The sequence below is a fragment of the Suncus etruscus genome, chromosome 14 (assembly GCF_024139225.1).
Source record: "Suncus etruscus isolate mSunEtr1 chromosome 14, mSunEtr1.pri.cur, whole genome shotgun sequence".
In the NCBI taxonomy this organism is placed as follows: Eukaryota; Metazoa; Chordata; class Mammalia; order Eulipotyphla; family Soricidae; genus Suncus; species Suncus etruscus.
In genome coordinates, this window is record NC_064861.1 from 75,907,410 (window position 1) to 75,929,743 (window position 22,334).

A 22,334-nucleotide genomic window follows, 5' to 3' on the forward strand; every position below is an offset into this window, starting at 1 on the left:
GCGGGACCAGAGAGAAGCCACGCCCACTCAATACACAAGCGGCCAGCTGGGGCAGAGCCAGAGAGAAGCCACGCCTCATAAACTGCCTACTTGGGAGCGGAGTCAGGAACAAACCCCGCCCCAACCCCGTCACGTGACCGTCAAGGGGCGGGGCCAGGCCGGCTTCCCGGCGTGCCGAGCAGAGAGAGGGGCGGAGCCTGCGGAGGAGGAGGAAGAGAGGCGGAGGCGGCGCCACGGACCGGGGCCTCGGACCGACCGCCTGAGCACCTGAGAAAGACGCGACGCGCGCACCGACCGACCGACCGACCCGGCGGCCCGCGGCTCTGGAGTCCGCGGCGGTGGCGGCGGCGGGCGGCATGCGCGTGTGAGATGCGGCGGCAGCGAGCGGCAGCACGAACGCGAGCAGCGGCCTCGGCCGAGCCGGGCGCGGCCTTCCCTCCGCGGGGCGCGCGGTGCATGAGGGCGAGCACGCGGGCGCAGCTGGGCAGCCGCCGGCCTCCTCGCCGTCTCCATAAACACTGCTTTAGGACTCGTTCGCCTCGCTGAGGCAGGGGGAGCTTGCTGCACAGACCCGGCCGGCGGGATGGAGGGGCCCCCCGGGGGCTCGGCCGCCAGCGCGGCGCCGCTGCGCGCCTCGGAGGTGGCGCGGCTCCGCGAGGAGCAGGAAAAGGTAACGCCGGGCCGCGCGCGCCCCGCCGGGCCCTGCGCCGCCTCCGGGGCCTTGGGGGAGGCCGCACGCCGCAACGCCCCGCGCCCCAAAAGCGGCCTCCGCGGCGGCTCGCCTCGCCCCGGCCTCGGGGACACTTGCAGGGGGAGAGAGAGACACAGAGCGAGCCCCAGTCCCAACCTCAGCCCCGATCTGGACGCCCCGTGCCCGTTCGCCGTTTTGGGGCCCGATCCCCCCCCACCCCAATCTTTCTAGGCCTTTGGAGAAAGTGTGTGGCCAAACTTGGATCACGTGTCTTTGTTGTCTTTTTTGTTTTTGTCTGTCTTTGACCTTGGGGGGGCCAGGGATTGGTTAGGGGGGTGTACCAAAACGGGGGGTGGGTGGTGGTGCTGGTCCAGTCACTTTTCTACACTTGCTCTTGGCCCAAAAGGCCGAGAAGCGATTGGTACAGTCACTTTTCATGTGCAATGAAGCTTTATTTATTTATTTATTTATTTATTTATTTATTTATTTATTTATTTTGCAAAGCGCTGACTGCAAGATGATTTTTCAGATCCACTTTTTTTTTGTTTTTTTGTTTTTTAGTGGATGATCGTCAAAACGTGGCCGATTTTGTTTGCTTTGCTCCCCTCTGATTGCCCTGGAAAGGTTTATTATTGAAGTGCGTGGAAGTTTTTTATGTTACTCAGGCATGGAACGGGCCAGGCACTCCACGCGCAGTTTTAGTTCCAGCTTGGGTTTGCCTAGGATGTTTCCAAATAGTAGGGTTATTATTATTATTATTTTTTTTTAAATAAAGTTTTGACTTCCACGATGAGATTGTATTTTTCAAGAGTTTCTTTTAGAAGGAAACTGTTTTTAGTTTGGTCTCCAGAAGGCTGCAGTGGAAAGCATAATGTAAAGTGTGCTCATGACCCTTTCTTTATGAAAGTTTGAAATTCTCATTCTTGAGAAGGCACTCTTTAATTTACTTAGACTATCATGGCGATTAGATTAGATTGGATTAGGAAGATTAGTAAATTGATTAAGAACTATACACTGACAGTTACTTTTTTAATTTTTTATTGGTTTTGGGGTCACACCCGACAGTGCTCAGGGGATAATCCTGGCTCTATGCTCAGAAATTGTTCCTGGCAGGCTCGGGAAACCGTATGTGATGCCAGGATTCGAACCACCTTCCTTTTACATGCAAGGCAAACGCCCTACATCCATGCTATCTCTGGCTCCCTGACAGTTATTTCTTATTAGTTTATTTTTTGGCTCCACCTGGCAGCAATCGGGTTACTACTGGCTCTGCACTCAGAAATTACTCCTGGGGGCCGGGTAGGTGGCGCTGGAGGTAAGGTGTCTGCCTTGCAAGCGCTAGCCAAGGAAGGACCACGGTTCGATCCCCCGGCGTCCCATATGGTCCCCCCAAGCCAGGGGCGATTTCTGAGCACATAGCCAGGAGTAACCCCTGAGCATCAAACGGGTGTGGCCCAAAAACCAAAAAAAAAAAAAAAAAAGAAATTACTCCTGGTGATGCTCAAGCGACCGAATGGCATGCTGGAGAATTAACCGGGTCAGCCGCCTGCAAGGCAGACGCCTTACCCACTGTGCTATCCCTTGGGCCCCTAAGTTGACAATTCTAAGCTACTGAAAGTTTCTGCATAAAGACTTTTTACATAAAGCGACAAATTAACTTAATTTGACTAGATGAGGGTCGTTTTATAGAATCTTAAAATCCTGGTTTGCATGGAAACATTTTGCTAGGATGAACAGATCTTAGGATGGAAATTTTTGCTACTTTGTTTTGCTACTTTTTTTTTTAAGTACTAGTATTTTTCTCTTAACACGTTATATAATTTGATCTGTAATGTAGTTTTTAAGTGGTTTGTTGGTGGTGGAGAACCTTGTGGCACTGGAGATGAAACCAGGGATTTCCCAATTCTGGCAAGTGCTCCTCCTGTACCGCTTCTGCCCCCTATAGATCTTGATCTTTCGCAAGATAGATTTTTTTTTTTTTTGGTTTTTGGGTCACACCTGGCAGTGCTCAGGGGTTATTCCTGGCTCCAGGCTCAGAAATTGCTCCTTGCAGGCACGGGACACCATATGGGGCGCCGGGATTCGAACCGATGACCTGCATGAAAGGCAAACGCCTTACCTCCATGCTATCTCTCCGGCCCCACAAGATAGATTTTTAAAAGTTTAAAGTTTGATGTATATACATTACATTTTATTAACCTTTATTTTGGCTTTCATGAGACCAGTTTGTTTATTTTTGGCACAACTACATTTCTGTTTTATTTACTTTTGTTCTCCAAAGAGTCACAGCGATCTTTGCTCAGGGCTTCCTTCTGGATCTCTGCACAGGGTTGACGCCTGACAGGGCTTGGGTGCCTGGAATTGAACCTGAGTCAGCCGCATGCAAGTCAAACACCTCAACCTCTGTACTATATTTGCAGCCCACTTTTTTATGCGTGTAGAAAGTGAAACAGACACTCGGAAATGGCCTTTCCATTGTCTTTAGCATTTCACCTCTTACATGTGCCAAATACTAGCTTGTTTTATTTTCTCTTTATTTGGCACTTAAGAGATAGCATTGGTTTTTATTTGATGTTAGTGTGACTGAAAAGGATATGTTTTGAGGTGTTCTGAACAGTTTTCTGCTCTCACACCCAGTTATATTTGAAATCTGCCTTATTGATTACAGTCCTTTGGAAACCTGAATAACTTTTCAGTAAGATATTGACTATATTACTCAGTTTTTTGTGTTTTGTTAATGTAATGTTATTTTGGCACACAAAAGAAGCATGTGCCTATCTGTACTGGGTGTGTTAAAATTATTTATAGTTCATTTTTAAGCCTTTCAGAAAAGATTTTCTATTTCTTTTTTTTTATTTATTTTTTTATTTTTGGGTCACACCCGGCGGTGCTCAGGTGTTACTTGTGGCTCTGTGCTCATAAGTCGTTCCTGGCAGGCACGGGGACCATATGGGATGCCATGATTTGAACCACCATCCGTCTTGGATCAGCTGCATGCAAGGCAAATGCCCAACGGCTGTGTTATCTCTCCATCCCAGGAAATATTTTCTTAAGGACTGGTATTATTGGACAGCAAACCCACAACTATACATACTTTCTACAATTTGCCATAAGAAAACTTTATGCAGTAATTTGTGAAGCATTTTTGTGAGGGACTTTTCTAGACTTTAAGACAAATCCAAGTTTTAGTAGTACAATGAAAAAAATTTTTTTAAGAAGCATGTAGGGGTCTTTGGGATTCCACCTCAAATTTCACTTATGTTTTTCAGTGAACCTGTGGTTCTGGGTCTTGTATTTTTGCTCCACATTTTGAACTTTCTTCCTCTGCAGCCTTACAGCAACTTTTAATAAGGGTTATTGTGTTTTTTTTTTTTTAATTTATTTTATTTTTGGTTTTTGGGTCAGACCCAGCATCGCTCAGGGGTTACTCCTGGCTTTGTGCTCAGAAATCACCCTTGGCAGGTTCAGGGATGCCAGGATTCCAACTACTGTCCTTCTAAATGCAAGGCAAATGCTTTACCTCCATGCTATCTCTCCTGTCCCTTGTTTTGTTTTGTTTTGTTTTGTTTTGTTTTTTGGGTCACACCTGGCTCTGTGCTCAGAAGTTGCTCCTGGCAGGCTTGGGGACCATATGGGATGCTGGGATTTGAACTGGGGTTCATCCTGTGTTGGCTGCTTGCAAGGCAAATGCCTCAGTGCTGTGCTATTGCTCTGGCCCCATAAGGTATTTTTAATAAAAAGTATTTAAAACACATTTTTAGAATGAAAAAGCCAAGAAAGTCATATAAGCTTCGTATTAATATTCTGTGTTGAGTGTATTTTAGTACTATGTTGATTCGTCTCAGAGTTCTGTCAGAAAATCTAAATTTAAAGTCTATGATTCACATAATATTTTTACCCCAAATTTTATAAGTTAGTTCTAGCTATCCAGGTTCTAGATAAAGAGAGGAAAAATGAATTTGATTTATATATAGAGAATACCATAAGTTTGGGGAATTATTTTTTTCTGAGAACCTTTTTGAAAGACTTCTAAGGTGATACGGTTTAATTATTAAGAAGGTATTTTTGTTCATTATTTTTATCTTTTTGCTTTTTTCCCCCAGTTTCTTTTTATTATCCCTTCCTATTTATTGTTGCATTGATAATGATACCTGCGAAGGGTTGCGCCTCTGGTTGCTGAAGGGGCTGGTGCTTTCACTCACACCGATTGCAGTGTTTGCTGAATGTTGACCTTTGACAGGGACTTGGTCTGATTTGCTCTGCATGGAGGATGAGGAGTTGGGAGCATGCACACCGTGTGCCTCTACACAGCTGACTGTGGTGCCCTGGAGATGACACACTGCACAATGGGGGTCCCAAATTGCAGCGCTATCAGTGCATGTGTGTGGCTCTGGTGTTTAAACTTGTGGTTTGCAAATCACAAGTGTGCTACTGATATTTTTGGGTCCCTGCTCTGTGTGTGTGTGTGTCTGTGTGTGTGTGTGTGTGTGTGTGTGTGTGTGTGTGGCAAGATAATTGAGGGGAAAAAAGAGATGAGGGAAAAAAGAGGAAAAACTTACTCAACAGATAACATTGGCTTAAGAGTGGAAGTTGTAAGCAAAGATGACAAACAAGGGCGATAGAGTTCAAGGGAGGAGATGGCATTGAAGATTAAGCAAAGACAAAACGTAATCAAAATTCTGAAGACAAGGGTCTTGGCCAAGTAACAATAATAAGTAACAATTGTGGTAAATGTACAGTATCACATTTAATTTTCATTTACTATAGTTTTGGTTACATGTTTTCAGTAGTTTTGACTGTTAACCGTTTTAGTATACATAGTTTTCTCGAAACTGCAGGGCCTCACTTTTTTTTTTCATTTTGGTTTATCGGGCCACACCCATTTGATGCTCAGGGGTTACTCCTGGCTAAGCGCTCAGAAATTGCCCCTGGCTTGGGGGACCATATGGGACGCAGGGGGATCAAACCGCAGTCGTGATCTTTCCTTGGCTAGGGTTTGCAAGGCAGACACCTTACCTCTAGCGCCACCTCGCTGGCCCTGAGCTTCACATTTTAAATTTATTTTTCACTTTTAGCATCAATGCTTAGAGTTTTCATGATTTCTTTTTTGATATAGCAAAGAGACAAGTACAGAAAAGTTCCCCAGAGCTATTTATAATAATGAAACAATTAAAAATCCAACATCAGGGAATTGATTAAGTCATGTTATGTGTGTAGCTTTTAGTCATGCATTAAAAATATAACAGTAGGAATGTAACTGCTTACAGTTACTTTTATGTATATAAAGGTGTTTAGGAAGCTTCATTCTATGGATGTCTTGAAAGTAGAGAGTTTATTTTTCCCTCGAGATATTTGGGCCACAACTGGCAATTTTCAGGGGAACTACTCATCACTTTGAGCTCAGTGATCACTCCTGGGGTTGCTTGGGGTACTGTGCCCGGGTTAGCTTCAGGACAAACAGCTCTGTACTATCTTAGGGCACCTGTTTTCTTACTTTACCTAAAGTAAGTGAAAGGTGGGAATTTGGTATTTTTTTCTTTAAAGACTGTTGGTAAAATTTATTTTATTAACTAATGAAAATTGGAAAATTGTATCTTTAATTGCTAAAGTAATTTGGGGTCCTAAAATACTTGGCTAGTTGAACAGTTTAAGTTTATTTCGAGGAGACTTGAGTTGTAGGATATAATTTTTAAAAAAATTTTTTTTTGGGGGGGGGTCATACTCAGCAGTGCTCAGGGGTCACTCCTGGCTCTGTGCTCAGCAATTGCTCCTGGCAGGCATGGGGGACCATATGGATGCTGGGATTCGAAACACCGTCCGTCTTGGAAAGGCTGCATGAAAGGCAAGCGCCCTTCTACTGTGCTATCTCTCTGCCCCCCCGTAGGACATAATTTATCCACTCCAAGAAGATTGTTCAAAGGGTTAGAGTGCATGTGGGAGTCCCACGTTCAATCCTGAGCACTGCATTGTCTCTGAAACACAATTCTGTAGCTTGAGCATGGCTCACCAAACTGGAAAAACCAAAATTAATAGAAATCTCAAGCATTCCCTGTTCAGTTTCCTTCCTTCTTTTTTTTCCTGGAGATTTTATTTGCTCTGGTAGTAATTACTCCAAAATTTACTCCAGTAATACTCTTGTCAAAAGATATAAGGAAGAGAGAACACCTGAATTTACTTTTATTTCCACCTAAATTAAAAAATAGGCCAAAAGCAATAAAATACCTGTTGAGGGAACTGTAAGCTAATGAGGAGCCTCTTTAGATCTAGTTTATAAAATCTGTCATCTAGAACTGGAGTGAAGAGGATTATTGAACTGGTCTGGGGAAGATCTCAACTAAGGCTTTGTGTTAAATCTGCTCTTAGAATAGATTCTGTTGAAATTATGGTTCCTTTTTTTTTTTTTTTTTTTTGGTTTCTCAGCCACACCCGTTTGATGCTCAGGGGTTACTCCTGGCTAAGTGCTCAGAAATTGCCCCTGGCTTTGGGGGACCATATGGGACTCCGGGGATCGAACCGTGGTCCTTCCTTGGCTAGCGCTTGCAAGGCAGACACCTTACCTCTAGTGCCACCTTGCTGGCCCCGAAATTATGGTTTCTTGACTAAGATAGTTCTTTTCTTTTCTCCCCCTCCCTCCTTTTTTCTTTTTTTTGCCCTGCCATACTCATCTGTACCCCCAACCCCTCCCCCCAAAAAGAAGTTTATCAGTAATTTTATAGTCTTTTTTTTTTTATTTGTTTGTTTTTGGGCCACATCCAGCAGTGCTCAGGGGTTTCTCCTGGCTTGGTGCTCAGAAATTGCTCCTGTTCCACACTGGGATCATATGGGATTGAACCTGGGTCTGTCCTGGGTTGGCAACATGCAAGGCAGATGCCCTACTATTGTGCTATTGTTCTGACCCCTTGTTGTCTTTTTTTTTTTTTTTTGGTTTTTGGGTGACACCAGGCAGTGCTCAGGAGTCACTTCTGGCTCCACGCTCAGAAATCTCTCCTGACAGGCACAGGGCACCATATGGGATGCTGGGATTCGAACCACTGTCCTTCTGCATGAAAGGCAAATGCCTTACCTCCATGCTATCTCTCCGGCCCGTCTTTTTTCTTTCGTTTTTTTTTTTTTTTTTTTATTAACTGCAGTTTCCCTTTATTGATGCCGCTAATTTTTGTTGTTGGAACAATTTGGGGTTATACATACGCCTAGCTATGATGGTCAGGGTCCTTAGGAGTTAAAGACTTTTTTGCATGTGCCCCAAACCCCTTTACAAAATCCTTGGCCTTTCTCTGTCCCCCTCCCAAAATAGCTGTATTAAATTACTTGTAACTTATTTCAGGCTCTCCTTTGAAAAATGTCAGATTTCTTTCAGTTAGAAGTTACTATGATGGAGCGGGAGAGATAGCACAGTGGGCGGGCATTTGCCTTGTAAGGAGCCAACCCAGGACTTGTAAGGAGCCAACCCAGGACTGACTTTGGTTTGAATCCCAGCATCCCATATGGTCCCCCATGCTTGTCAGGAGCGATTTCTGAGTGAGCACCGGTGGGTGTGGCCCAACCCCCCCCCCCCAAAGTTACTATGTTATTGGATATTATCTATATTGTAGCTTTTTTCTGTGCTGAGTCTTTAGTGTCAAAGACATGCCCTGCTTACAAATACCAAGTCATTTTCTTGAATCCATTGCCAGACATTTTTATTAACAAACAACTAATTTTAATTAACAGCTGACTATTCTGATGTTAACCTTATTGCTTATTGTTTATTTCTAATGTGAACATTTTTTTTCCTGGTACACTCTTGGGCTCTGGGCTCTGCCCTCAGGGATTATTCCTCATGGTACTTAAGGAACCTTATAAGATACTGGGTATTGAATCGGGTTGGCGACATGCAAGGCAAGCACCCTACCTGCCATGTGATCACTCCACCCTGTATTTGAGAACATATTAGGTTCTCTTTTTTTTTTTTTTTTTTTGGTGTTTGGGCCACACCCAATGGTGCTCAGGGGTTATTCCTGGCTGTCTGCTCAGAAATAGCTCCTGGCAGGCACGGGGGACCATATGGGACACCGGGATTCGAACCAACCACCTTTGGTCCTGGATCGGCTGCTTGCAAGGCAAACACTGCTGTGCTGTCTCTCTGGGCCCATATTAGGTTTTTTAATTTTCTCACTTATTACATAGTTGAACTCTGTTTTCCGCTCTTCACAATCATTTTTCCCTTTCTCTTGTGTATTAACTTTATAGTCATGCTTTTTATTAATTTTAGAGCTGTTACTTTAGAGATTCCTATATGCATTCTTTACTTATTAGTAATACTTTTTTTTTCCCTTGGTTTTTGGGCCACACCCGGTGATGCTCAGGGGTTACTCCTGGCTATGCGCTCAGAAATCGCTCCTGGCTTGGGGGACCTTAATGGGATGCCTGGGGATTGAACTGCCCTAATGCTTGCACCATGGCTCTAGCCCCTTATTAGTCATATCTTAACTTCGAAGTTAAAAAATCTGAAATTCTATCACTTCTAGAATATTCAGCTCTTTCATAGGTTCCCCCCTCCCAGTATACATGGGCAGTACTCAGGACTTAACTCTAGTTCACTTCTAGTGGGGCTTGAAGGACCATATTTGGTCTTAGGGATTGAAACCATTCTGGTTGTGTACTAGTAAAGTGTTCTTGCTTTACTCTGGCCCCTAAATCATCTACAGTTTAATGTGACTCTCATATATAATATTGTCACATATTTTACTTCTACATTCAAAATCCATGCAGTTTTTTTCATTAAGTTTAAAGATATATGAAAATTAAAAGCAAAAATTATAGAATAATGCTTAACTACTAGGGGAATCCAAGGAGTGAAAATGCGATAGAGGAGCAGGGAAGTATGAATTAATATAATTGGGAAGGACAAGAATAGGGAGATCTCTGAGAATGTGCTTGAAGATCCTAGGGGAGAGGATTTGGTGAAAATTTTGATTAAAAGTGACTAAATAAACAACGGTACAAGATTTCCAGAAGGCCTGGCAGCTGAAACCATGCTTCATGAATGCAGATGCTATGTCTGCATTTGGCCAGTTTAATTCAGTCTATTTTCAGAAGAGATGTAAACCAAGCCGTGAAAAACTTATGTATACACTGGCCATGCAGCCGAAAGCTGGCAATCCTGGGAGGAATGGGCTGGCTAAGACCCTGTCCTGCCAAAGCCATGCTAGCTGCACCCATCATCTACCATTACTGTTTCATCAATGGCCCTGTTTTACTACTCATCTATTAGCTTTCTGCAGAGATCTCAATCTGACCCAAACTCCAGGTATGCTGGTATTTGGGCTGATAGGATTTTTTGGAGTGATACTATTTTTTTTTTTTTTTGAGTGATACTATTTTTTTTTTTTTTTTGGTTTTTGGGCCACACCCTGTGACGCTCAGGGGTTACTCCTGGCTATGCGCTCAGAAGTTGCTCCTGGCTTCTTGGGGGACCATATGGGACGCCGGGGGATCGAACCGCGGTCCGTCCTAGGCTAGCGCAGGCAAGGCAGGCACCTTACCTCCAGCGCCACCGCCCAGCCCCAGTGATACTATTTTTAATGAGTGCAGGGACACTCCCTCTCCTCCCATCTTCTCCCCCACCTACACACACTCTTTCTCTCTCTTACTCTCACTCTCACTCTCTCATTGCCTCGCTCTCTCTTACTCTCTCCCCCCCATTCTTCTGCTCTCTCTTTCTTTCTTTCTCTCTTACTCTCATATTTCTGGAAGGCCTGGCAGCCAAAAACATGTCCCACACAAGCTGGAAGTATCAGCTTAGCAATAGTGCGTGGAATTCCTGGGATATGTGTCCACATTTGTGGGTCTGTGACAAATTTTATTTTGTCATCCCTGTAGAAACAGCAATTTATAGACACCAGTGTACATTTTAAGCCACCTAATGTTCAGAAATAGTAGTAACAGAATGATCAGCTAACAACAAGAGGTTAATAAAACTTTTGACAATGACTTAACCTCATGAGATACAATAATTTTCACAAATTTTCTTGTTGCTGCGCTTCCCCCCTTTTTTCTTTTTAAAATAATTTTGTTCCCAGTTACCTGATAATTATGATCAGCTATGTCAACTCTGATACAGTCTTTTTTTGATACATAGTCTTAATTTTTTTAAATTTTTTTTTTTTATAACAGAGAAGCTCATAGAAAGAATGGCATCGCCTGAGCTTCCATGCCATTATTATTATTTAGAATCTCCTAATTTGCATTCACATAGTCTCAAGTGTTTTCATAAACCCACAACTTCAAAATACATCATCTTGGTATCTACTAAGGGGATACATTATAGAAGTTAGTAACTTGAAAAAATGCAATATTTATTTTTGCTTTTCTATTATCTTTCTAGCCTTACTTATTTCACAATAAGAGTATAGCTTTGGCTAGATTATAATGCAAATAAAATCTCAGCTGAAAACAAATACTATCCTTATTGCTTGTTTTGCTTTATGTTGATCCCTCCCTAAAAGAGATATACTCCTAGTACTAGCCATATGTAGTTTGGATTTTTCTTTCTTTCTCCCTTTCTTTCTTTCTTCTTTTCTTTCTTTCTTTCTTTCTTTCTTTCTTTCTTTCTTTCTTTCTTTCTTTCTATCTTTCTTTCTTTCTTTCTTTCTTTCTTTCTTTCTTTCTTTCTTTATTTCTTTCTTTCTTTCTTTCTTTCTTCTCTTTATGAATCTAAAATGTTGGATTCTTCTTTTAGATACATTTTGTCACTGTGTCTCTTTAACAGGTGCATTTAGTACATTTGACATTGAGAGAAATGATTGTCATGGGATTTAGTTATCTTTTGGTAAGAGTTTGGTATAGTTTGTGGTTTGTCTTATCTTTTTTTTTTTTGGGGGGGGTTTGACAAGTTTTTATTACTAGGATGTCAAAACAGTTCTCTTATAATTTTTTTTTTTACACCACCCATCACCAGTGCAACATTCCCATCACCAATGACCCAAGTCTCCCTCCTCCCCACCCGACCCCCGCCTGTACTCTAAACAGGTTCTCAATTTCCCTCATACATTCTCATTATTAGGACAGTTCAAAATGTAGTTATTTATCCAACTAAACTCATCACTCTTTGTGATGAGCTTCCTGAGGTGAGCTGGAACTTCCAGCTCTTTTCTCTTTTGTGTCTGAAAGTTATTATTGCAAGAATGTCTTTCATTTTTCTTAAAACCCATAAATGTGAGACCATTCTGCGTTTTTCTCTCTCTCTCTGACTTATTTCACTCAGCATAATAGATTCCATGTACATCCATGTATAGGAAAATTTCATGACTTCATCTCTCCTGACAGCTGCATAATATTCCATTGTGTATATGTACCACAGTTTCTTTAGCCATTCGTCTGTTGAAGGGCATCTTGGTTGTTTCCAGAGTCTTGCTATGGTAAATAGTGCTGCAATGAATATAGGTGTAAGGAAGGGGTTTTTTGTATTGTATTTTTGTGTTCCTAGGGTATATTCCTAGGAGTGGTATAGCTGGATCGTATGGGAGCTCGATTTCCAGTTTTTGGAGGAATCTCCATATTGCTTTCCATAAAGGTTGAACTAGATGGCATTCCCACCAGCAGTGGATAAGAGTTCCTTTCTCTCCACATCCCGCCAACACTGTTTATTCATCATTCTCTTTGTGATGTGTGCCATTCTCTGTGGTGTGAGGTGGTATCTCATCGTTGTTTTGATTTGCATCTCCCTGATGATTAGTGACGTGGAGCACTTTTTCATGTGTCTTTTGGCCATCTGTATTTCTTCTTTATTAAAGTGTCTGTTCATTTCTTCTCCCCATTTTTTGATGGGATTAGATGTTTTTTTCTTGTAAAGTTCTGTCAGTGCCTTGTATATTTTGGAGATTAGCCCCTTATCTGATGGGTATTGGGTGAATAGTTTCTCCCACTCAGTGGGTGGCTCTTGTATCTTGGGCACTATTTCCTTTGAGGTGCAGAAGCTTCTCAGCTTAATATATTCCCATCTGTTAATTTCTGCTTTCACTTGCTTGGAGAGTGCAGTTTCTTCCTTGAAGATGCCTTTAGCCTCAATGTCCTGGAGTGTTTTACCTACGTATTGTTCTATATATCTTATGGTTTTGGGGGCTGATATCGAGGTCTTAATCCATTTGGATTTTACCTTCGTACATGATGTTAGCTGGGGGTCTAAGTTCAATTTTTTGCAAGTGGCTACCCAGTTGTGCCAACACCACTTGTTGAAGAGGCTTTCTTTGTTCCATTTAGGATTTTTTGCTCCTTTATCAAAAATTAGGTGATCGTATGTCTGGGGAACATTCTCTGAGTATTCAAGCTTATTCCACTAATCTGAGGGCTTGTCCTTATTCCAGTACCATGCTGTTTTGATAACTATTGCTTTGTAGTAAAGTTTAAAGTTGGGGAAAGTAATTCCTCCCATATTCTTTTCCCCAATGATTGCTTTAGCTATTCGAGGGTGTTTATTGTTCCAAATAAATTTCAAAAGTTCCTGGTCCACTTCTTTGAAGAATGTCATGGGTATCTTTAGGGGGATCGCATTAAATCTGTACAGTGCTTTGGGGAGTATTGCCATTTTAATGATGTTAATCCTGCCAATCCATGAGCAGGGTATGTGCTTCCATTTCCGCGTGTCCTCTCTTATTCTTGGAGCAGAGTTTTATAGTTTTCCTTGTATAGGTCCTTCACATTTTTAGTCAAGTTGATTCCAAGATATTTGAGTTTGTGTGACACTATAGTGAATGGAGTTGTTTTCTTAATGTCCATTTTTTCCTTATTAGTATTGGTGTATAGAAAGGCCATTGATTTTTGTGTGTTAATTTTGTAGCCTGCCACCTTGCTATATGAGTCTATTGTTTCTAGAAGCTTTTTGGTAGAGTCTTTGGGGTTTTCTAAGTAGAGTATCATGTCATCTGCAACAGTGAGAGCTTGGTACTTCTTCCTTTCCTATCTGGATTCCCTTGATATCCTTTTCTTGCCTAATCGCTATAGCGAGTACTTTCAGTGCTATGTTGAATAGGAGTGGTGAGAGAGGACAGCCTTGTCTTGTGCCAGAATTTAGAGGAAAGGCTTTCAGTTTTTCTCCATTGAGGACAATATTTGCCTCTGGCTTGTGGTAGATGGCCTTAACTATATTGAGAAAGGTTTCTTTCATTCCCATCTTGCTGAGAGTTTTGATCAAGAATGGGTGTTGGACCTTGTCAAATGCTTTCCTCTGCGTCGATTGATATGATCATGTGATTTTTATTTATTCTTGCTGTTGATGTTGTGTATTATGTTGATAGATTTACGGATGTTAAACCAGCCTTGCATTCCTGGAATGAAACCTACTTGATCGTAGTGGATGATCTTCTTAATGAGGCATTGAATCCTATTTGCCAGGATTTTGTTGAAGATCTTTGCATCTGCATTCATCAGCGATATTGGTCTGTAATTTTCTTTTTTCGTAGCATCTCTGTCTGGTTTAGGTATCAAGGTAATGTTGGCTTCATAAAAGCTATTTGGAAGTTTTCCTGTTTTTTCAATTTCATGAAAGAGTCTTGCCAGGATTGGTAGTAGTTCCTCTTGAAAGGTTTGAAAGAATTCATTAGTAAATCCATCTGGGCCTGGGCTTTTGTTTTTGGGCAGACATTTGATTACTGTTTTAATTTCATCAATGGTGATGGGGGTGTTTAGATATGCTACATCCTCTTCATTCAATCGTGGAAGATTATAAGATTCCAAAAATTTATCCATTTCTTCTAGGTTTTCATTTTTAGTGGCATAGAGTTTCTCAAAGTGTTTCTGATTACCCTTTGAATCTCTACCATATCAGTAGTGATCTCTCCTTTTTTCATTCCTAATACGAGTTATCAAGTTTCTCTCTCTTTCTTTCTTTGTTAGTTTTGCCAGTGGTCATCAATCTTGTTTATTTTTTTCAAAGAACCAACTTCTGCTTTCGTTGATCTTTTGGATGGTTTTTCTGGTTTCCACTTCATTGATTTCTGCTCTCAGCTTTGTTATTTCCTTCTGCCTCCCTATTTTTGGATCCTTTTGTTGAGCACTTTCTAATTCTATGAGCTGCGTCATTAAGCTATTAAGGTATGCCCCTTCTTCTTTCCTGATGTGTGCTTGCAAAGCTATAAATTTTCCTCTCAGTACTGCTTTTGCTGTGTCCCATAGGTTCTGATAATTTGTGTCTTCATTGTCATTTGTTTTCAGGAAGGTTTTGATTTCCTCTTTGATTTCATCTCGGACCCACTGATTATTCAGTATGAGGCTATTTAACTTCCAGGTGTTAAAATTTTTCTTCTGTGTCCCTTTGTAGTTTATATATAATTTCAGGGCTTTGTGGTCAGCAAAGGCAGCCTGCAAAATTTCTATCCTCTTGATATTATGGAGGTATGTTTTGTGTGCTAACATGTAGTCTATCCTAGAGAATGTCCCATGTACATTAGAGAAAAATGTGTATCCAGGCTTCTGGGGGTGGAGTGTCCTGTATATATCTACTAGGCCTCTTTCTTCCATTTCTCTCCTCAGGTCTAGTATATTCTTGTTGGGTTTCAGTCTGGTTGACCTGTCTAGTGTTGACAATGCCGTGTTGAGGTCTCCCACAATTATTGTGTTGTTATTGATATTATTTTTCAGATTTGTCAACAGTTGTATTAAATATTTTGCTGGCCCCTCATTCGGTGCATATATGTTTAGGAGGGTGATTTCTTCCTACTGTACATATCCCTTGATTAATACAAAATGTCCATCTTTGTCCCTTACAACTTTCCTAAGTATAAAGTTTGCATCATCTGATATTAATATGGCCACTCCTGCTTTTTTTTTGGGTGTTGTTTGCTTGGATGATTTTCCTCCAGCCTTTTATTTTGAGTCTATGTTTGTTCTGACTATTCAGGTGCGTTTCTTGTAGTCAGCAGAAGGTTGGATTGAGTTTTTTGATCCATTTAGCCACTCTGTGTCTCTTTTTTTTTTTTTTTTTTTTTTTTGTGTGTGTGTGGTTTTTGGGTCACACCCGGCAGTGCTCAGGGGTTATTCCTGGCTCCAGGCTCAGAAATTGCTCCTGGCAGGCACGGGAGGACCATATATGGGACGCCGGGATTCGAACCGATGACCTCCTGCATGAGAGGCAAACGCCTTACCTCCATGCTATCTCTCCGGCCCCCACTCTGTGTCTCTTAACTGGTGCATTTAGTCCATTGACATTGAGAGAAAGAATTGTCCTGGGAGTTAGTGCCATCTTTATATTAAAGTTTGGTGTGTCTGTTGGTAAGCCTTGTCTTAAAGTATGCCGTTCAGTTTTTCTTTTAAGAATGGTTTTGAGTCTGTGAAGTTTTTGAGCTGTTGTTTGTCTGTGTAACTATGTATTGTTCCTTCAAACCTGAAAGTGTGTTTTGCTGGGTGCAGTATTCTAGGCGAAGCATTTATTTCATTGAGTTTTGTCACTATGTCCCACCACTGCCTTCTGGCCTTGAGTGTTTCTGGTGACAGGTCTGCAGTAAATCTCTAGGATGTTCCCTTGAATGTAATTTCTCTTTTCGATCTTGCTGCTTTCAGAATTCTGTCTCTATCTATGGGATTCGTCATAGTGACTAGGATGTGTCTTGGGGTGTTTTTTCTGGGGTCTCTTTTAGTTGGCACTCTTCGGGCATGCAGGATTTGATCACATGTATTAATTATCTCTGGTAGTTTCTCTTTAATGTTGTTCTTGACTGTTGATTCTTCCTGGAGATTTTCTTCCTGAGTCTCTGGGACTCCAATGATCTTAAGTTGTTTCTGTTTGAGCTTATCATAGACTTCTATTTTCATCTGTTCCCATTCTTTGAGTAATTTTCCATTGTTTGATCATTTGCTTTGAGGCTTTTTTCCAATTTCTTCTGCTGTATGTAATTGTTATGTATCTCATCTTCCAGTGTACTGATTCTATCCTCAGCTGCTGTTAACCTGTGGGAAATCTCAAACATGTTTTTCTTCAATTCATCTACTGAGTTTCTCAGACCTGTTATTTGATCTGAAATTTCTGTTTGGAGTTTTCTCATTTCTATCTTCATATTCTCCTGATTCTTTTTAGTTTTCTTTTCTATACTTTGTTTGAGTTCTTTTGAACATGTTCCATATTGCAACTCTAAACTCCTTATCTGAGAGACTGACTAGGTGGTTTGGTCATGTTCAAGTCATCAGAGTTGCCATCTTCATTCTCTATGTCTGGCACTGGCCCGTGTTGTTTCCCCATTGTCACACTAGTACGGCGTGTTTTTCTACGTGTTGTGATTGTATTCATCGGCTAAATGCTGTGCACCGTCGCGAAGGGGAGCGGAGCAACCGTGCTCCTCTGGCTTCTCCCTTTTTGGGCGTGTCGACTCACCTCCACGGAAGGCTCACAGAAAGGCAGGCTGGCAGATGGGCCGCACCCAGGATGAAATCAGGCCAAAATGCAGGACAGCAGAGTAGAGAGGCAGAAGGGTGCTGGCATCTGAGATCCAGCGAAGTTCAGTCAAATTTTTTTTAACCTTTATTTAAACACCGTGATTACAAACATGACTGTAGTTGGATTTTAGTCACAAAAAGAACACCCCCCCCTTTCACCAGTGCAACATTCCCACCGCCAATGCACCCCATATTTCTCCACCCATACCCCCTGCCTGTATTCAGGACAGGCATTCTACTTCTCTCACTCATTCACATTGTCATGGTATTTGTTAGTGTTCTAACTGCACTCATCCCTCCTGAGGGAGAGCTTCATATCGTGGAGCGGTCTTCTGATCCTCATCTCTGGGCATTATGTACAATAATGTCTTTTATTTTTCTTAGATAAATGTGGGGGATCTGAAGCCTAGTAAGTCTCTAGCAGATGCCTGAGGCCTAACTAGTCTCTAGCAATCTCTCAAGAGGCCTGAACAAGGATGCAGCCTGCCTTTACAACGGTCAATCTAAATGGTTATGTGTGGCATTGTGACAAGCCAAAGGGAACACTGAGGCCAGTAACCTTGGGAGAAAATCATATGTTAGACAGAATATATTCTAGACACATTCATGGGTTGTGAGAAGCAATATTTGTTATCTATGTAGCCAGGTTCTAGGGGGAGTTATGTTAGGGAATCATTGTTAACTCTGTAGCTAGACGACTTGAGGAATTTTAGGGAAAAAACTGACGCTGTTATCTGTGTAATCATAAGCCTTGAGAAGTTGCTCAAAGTGTTTTGCTCTATACTTCTTTTTACTGTTCTTTGTTTGCCTCCCCACCATGAATGATTATATAATGATCTGCCTTCTTTACAGTAAACGAAAGCTAGCTGGTTCTCACTAGTTTTCCCATTTTCTTTGTGTGTGTTCTTCGTATGTTTTAAACCCACATTCCCTTCAAGAAATTAACCCACCTTTGTGGTTTCCCTGCAGGGGCAAGGGAGCCCACAGTAAGTGAGACTATTCTGTGTCTTTCTCTTTCCCTGTGACTTATTTCACTCAGCATAATAGTTTCCATGTCCATCCATGTATAGGAAAATTTCTTGACTTCATCTTTCCTGACTGCTGCATAATATTCCATTGTGTACCCACAGTTATCTTTAGCCATTCGTCTGTTGATACAGTCTTATTTTAAATAAAGTAATTTCAATTTAAAAGAAAGACTAGCACCCTCATGTTCCAGCAATCAATATCCTGGGTATATTTGAAAATAATATAAAAAACAAAGTCTTAAACAAATTTCTGCATACCTATGCCCATAGCTGCTTTATAAATAGCAGCCAAAAAAGTACTAGATAATCTACTAGGTCAACAAGATGATCTGATTTGAGAACAGGCTAAGTGAAATAAGTCAGTCACAAAGGAACAAATGCTGTCTGGCTCCAGGTAATTTATGAGATATCTGTAGTAGTCAAATTCATAGAGAAAGGGCCTGGGGGTAGTGACGTGAGAAGAGTGATGGGTGGGGGGTTTGATTAGTTTCAGATTAGTGACATGAAAGGATTCTGGAAATGGAGGTGATAACTGCACAAGTAAATATAGTTAATGCCCGCCTAAAATAAAATTGCTTAGAAATGGATATCTATAATCATATCTCCTAACCTTATAAAAACACTCATTATATAAATCCAAGATGGAGGAGACAGATTTAGGTCTTTGACTCCTGTCTCTGTAAATCTGTAGTAAAGTTTTTTTCTGTTGTTGTTTTGTTTTTTTTTTTTGTTGTTTTGGTTTTTTTTTTTTGTTGTTTTGATTTCTTTGGCCACATCTGGTGACACTTAGGGGTTACTCCTGGCTATGCGCTCAGAAATCCCTCCTGGCTTGAGGGATCATATGGGATGCTGGGGAATCGTACCATCCTAGGCTAGTGCAGGCAAGGCGGACGCCCTATCACTTGCGCCACTGCTCTGGCCTAAGTTTTTTGTTTTTTGTTTTTGTCAAAGTAAAAAAAAATATAGTGGGACAAAATTTAAAACTCTTCTGTGTTTATGAGTCATTCTTTTTTTTTTTTTGCCAGGTGACATTTATTTTGGAGGGGGGCGTGTTTGGGCCATATCCGTTGATGCTCGAGTTACTCCTGGCTATGTGCTCAGGAATTGCTCCTGGCTTGGGAGACCATCTGGGACTCTGGGGATTGAACTGAGGTCCCTCCTGGGTGAGCCACATGCAAGGCAAAATGCCCTACCACTGCACTACCGCTCTGGCCTCTTATGAGTCATTCTTGCCATTGGTGCTGCCCCATTTCTCAGCATCTTCACTATTGATAGGCCATCCAGTTGGTCCCTTTATAGGTTCCCCTCTTCAGCAGTCATATATGAGTTCCTACCCTCCCACTCCTTGTCTTGACATTAGTCTTCAGTTCTTTCAGGGAGCTGCTTTTCAGCTCTTTTTCCTAACATACCAGTCTTTACCTCTACTGTTTATTTTGTTCTGATCCTTTGTAATTAAGATTCCCCGTAGTTCATAGAGTGGGTGTTTGTCTTATTGTAACTTGTTACTTACTATCTTTGATAAGATACTCCACAAAGCCAAAAATTTCTAGCTGAAGATAAATGAGATGGTGGAGGAAAAGAGATATGATTTTGAATCTCCTATTTCCAGTTTCTATGTGGCAAAATTGCTGCTTGTAAGTGATAATACAGTCTCAACCACTCAGCCTCATTTTTTCTACATGTTTTAACTCCTGAAATAGTAGGATCCTTTCATTTTATTTTTACTAATTTTTGAGGGTTTTTTAAATTTTTTTCTTTTTTCTTCTTTTTTTTCAGGTTTTATTATTCTTTTTTTTGGTTTTTGGGCCACACCCGGCGGTGCTCAGGGGTTACTCCTGGCTGTCTGCTCAGAAATAGCTCCTGGCAGGCACGGGGGACCATATGGGACACCAGGATTCGAACCAACCACCTTAGGTCCTGGATCGGCTGCTTGCAAGGCAAACACCGCTGTGCTATCTCTCCGGGCCCAGGTTTTATTATTCTTTAATAGTATTAATGCTATTTTATGCTCCCCATGCTACTGTGCCACACCTACCACTGGAGTACCAGGAATTCATCATTGTCTGGATGCCTTTTCTTATTTCTCTCACTGGACAGTTTTAACTCTCAATCCTTTTGGCATTATCTCAGGGATTATTTTTGTTGGGCATTGTCTGTTCTCTCGCATTGCTTCTTTTTATACTTCACAGATGAGTGAGGTCATCTGTTATTTGTCTAATTTATCGTTCTAATTCACTTCACTTAGCACCTCCATTTCCATCTATGTTGAAGTGGTCGTATATCTGACCTTGTATTTATACATATATTGTGTTTATGAACGATCGTTTCTTTAGTTTCCTATCTGCTGTGCTTATGGATCAGCTTTTGTAAATAGTGCTGTGGTGAGTAAATGTACTTTCTTATGATTAATGTTTCTGTGGTAAATGGCAAGAAGTAGAATTGTTGGCTTATTTGACAGTCTTTTTCAGTTTTTTGAAATGTCTGTACCGTTTTTCATGGAAGTTGAATTAGATAATAGTTTTACCAACAGTGAATGTGGGTTCTTTATTCACTGCATCCCTACCAGTGCTGATATTTTCTCATCTTTTTTTTTTGTTTGTTTTGTTTTTGGGCCACACCCAGTGGTGCTCAGGGGTTACTCCTGGCTGTCTGCTCAGAAATAGCAGGCACGGGGGACCATATGGGACACCGGGATTTGAACCAACCACCTTAGGTCCTGGATCGGCTGCTTGCAAGGCAAACGCCACTGTGCTATCTCTCCGGGCCCATGATTTGTATTTTCATGATAAGAGATACTGAACATTTTTCATCTTCCTGTTGGCCATCTGTATGTCTTTGAGGAAGTGTCTGTTGGTCCTCCCTACCATTTTTGTTTGTTTTTGAGCCACACCACACTAAGCTGTGCTCAGGACTTAGCTCAGGACTCCTACTTCTGTGCTCAGGGATCACTCATAGTGGTACTTGGGGACCGTATGGCCTTTCAGGGATCAAACTTAGATTGGCTAAGTGCAAGTCAATACTGCTTGTACTATCTGTTCAGCTCTTTCCCCATTTTTGGATGGGATTATTTCTTGTTAAGCTTTGTGTTTTCAGTATCTTGGATTTAATTATACATCTTTAGATAAATGACATGTGAATATTTTCTCCCTTTAGTATGATATTTGTCATTTTGTTTGCAGTGCAGAAAATTTTAGTTTAACATAGTCTATTTGTTTTTTTTTTTGTTTTTTTCTTACTACTTGAGATCAATATTATAGAATTCTGCCTATGACTTCCTTATTAAATTCAATAGATTTAGGTGGAATTGACATCTTTAATTTGTTTTGAATTACCCTTTGTACATGATGAGAAATAGGGATTTGGTTTTATTTATTTATTTTTGGTACGAATCCAACATTTTTTTAGCGTCATTCGTTGATGAAGCTTTTTTTGCAATCAGTTACTCAGTTAAAGCACTTAGCCTTTTTGTTGTAAGTCCAAAGGTTTGGATTTTCAGTTTTATTCCATTGATCTGAATAAAGTTTGCTTTTATTCCAGCATATATATTTTTGATTGTGATAATTTGAGGATATAGTTTAAAGTCAGAGAATACATCTTTCTTCTTTTCTTTTTTTTTTTTTTTTTTTTGGGCCACACCCGGTGATGCTCAGGGGTTACTCCTGGCTATGCGCTCAGAAGTCGCTCCTGGCTTGGGGGACCATATGGGACACCGGGGGATCGAACCGTGGTCCATCCAAGGCTAGCGCAGGCAAGGCAGGCACCTTACCTTTAGCGCCACCGCCCGGCCCCACATCTTTCTTCTTTTAAACTTACTCTTTTTTTTTTTTGTTTGTTTTTGGTTTACACCTGGCAGCCCTCTGGTTACTCCTGGCTCTGAGCTCAGAAGTCGCTCCTGGCAGGCTCAGGACTGACTATTTGAGACGCCAGGATTTGAATCAGGGTCTGGCCTCGTGCAAGGCAAAAGCCTTACTGCTGTGCTATCACTCTGGGCCTTTTTACTTATTCTTAGTAAAAATTCTAAGTAAAATTGCTTATTCTAGGCAATTCTTGCTTAGGCAGTGGTGGAATTTCTTTTTCCATACAATTTTTATTATTATTATTATTATTATTATTATTATTATTTTTGTTTGTTTTTTGGAGTCACACTCTGTAGCACTCAGGGGTTACTCCTGGCTCTATGCTCAGAAATTGTTCCTGGCAGACTCAGCGGA

General features: G+C 41.3%; 1 protein-coding gene across 1 annotated transcript in view; it reads left to right on the plus strand.

Moving 5' to 3' along the window:
* Positions 1-570: 570 nt before the first annotated feature.
* URI1 (URI1 prefoldin like chaperone) overlaps positions 571-22,334 on the plus strand; it is a 92,009-nt gene continuing 70,245 nt past the window's right edge. Inside the window, exon 1 of the mRNA XM_049786233.1 lies at positions 571-670. Within this exon, the coding sequence (XP_049642190.1) occupies positions 584-670 (87 nt within the window). The 5' untranslated portion in view covers positions 571-583. The remainder of the gene's footprint in view (positions 671-22,334) is intronic.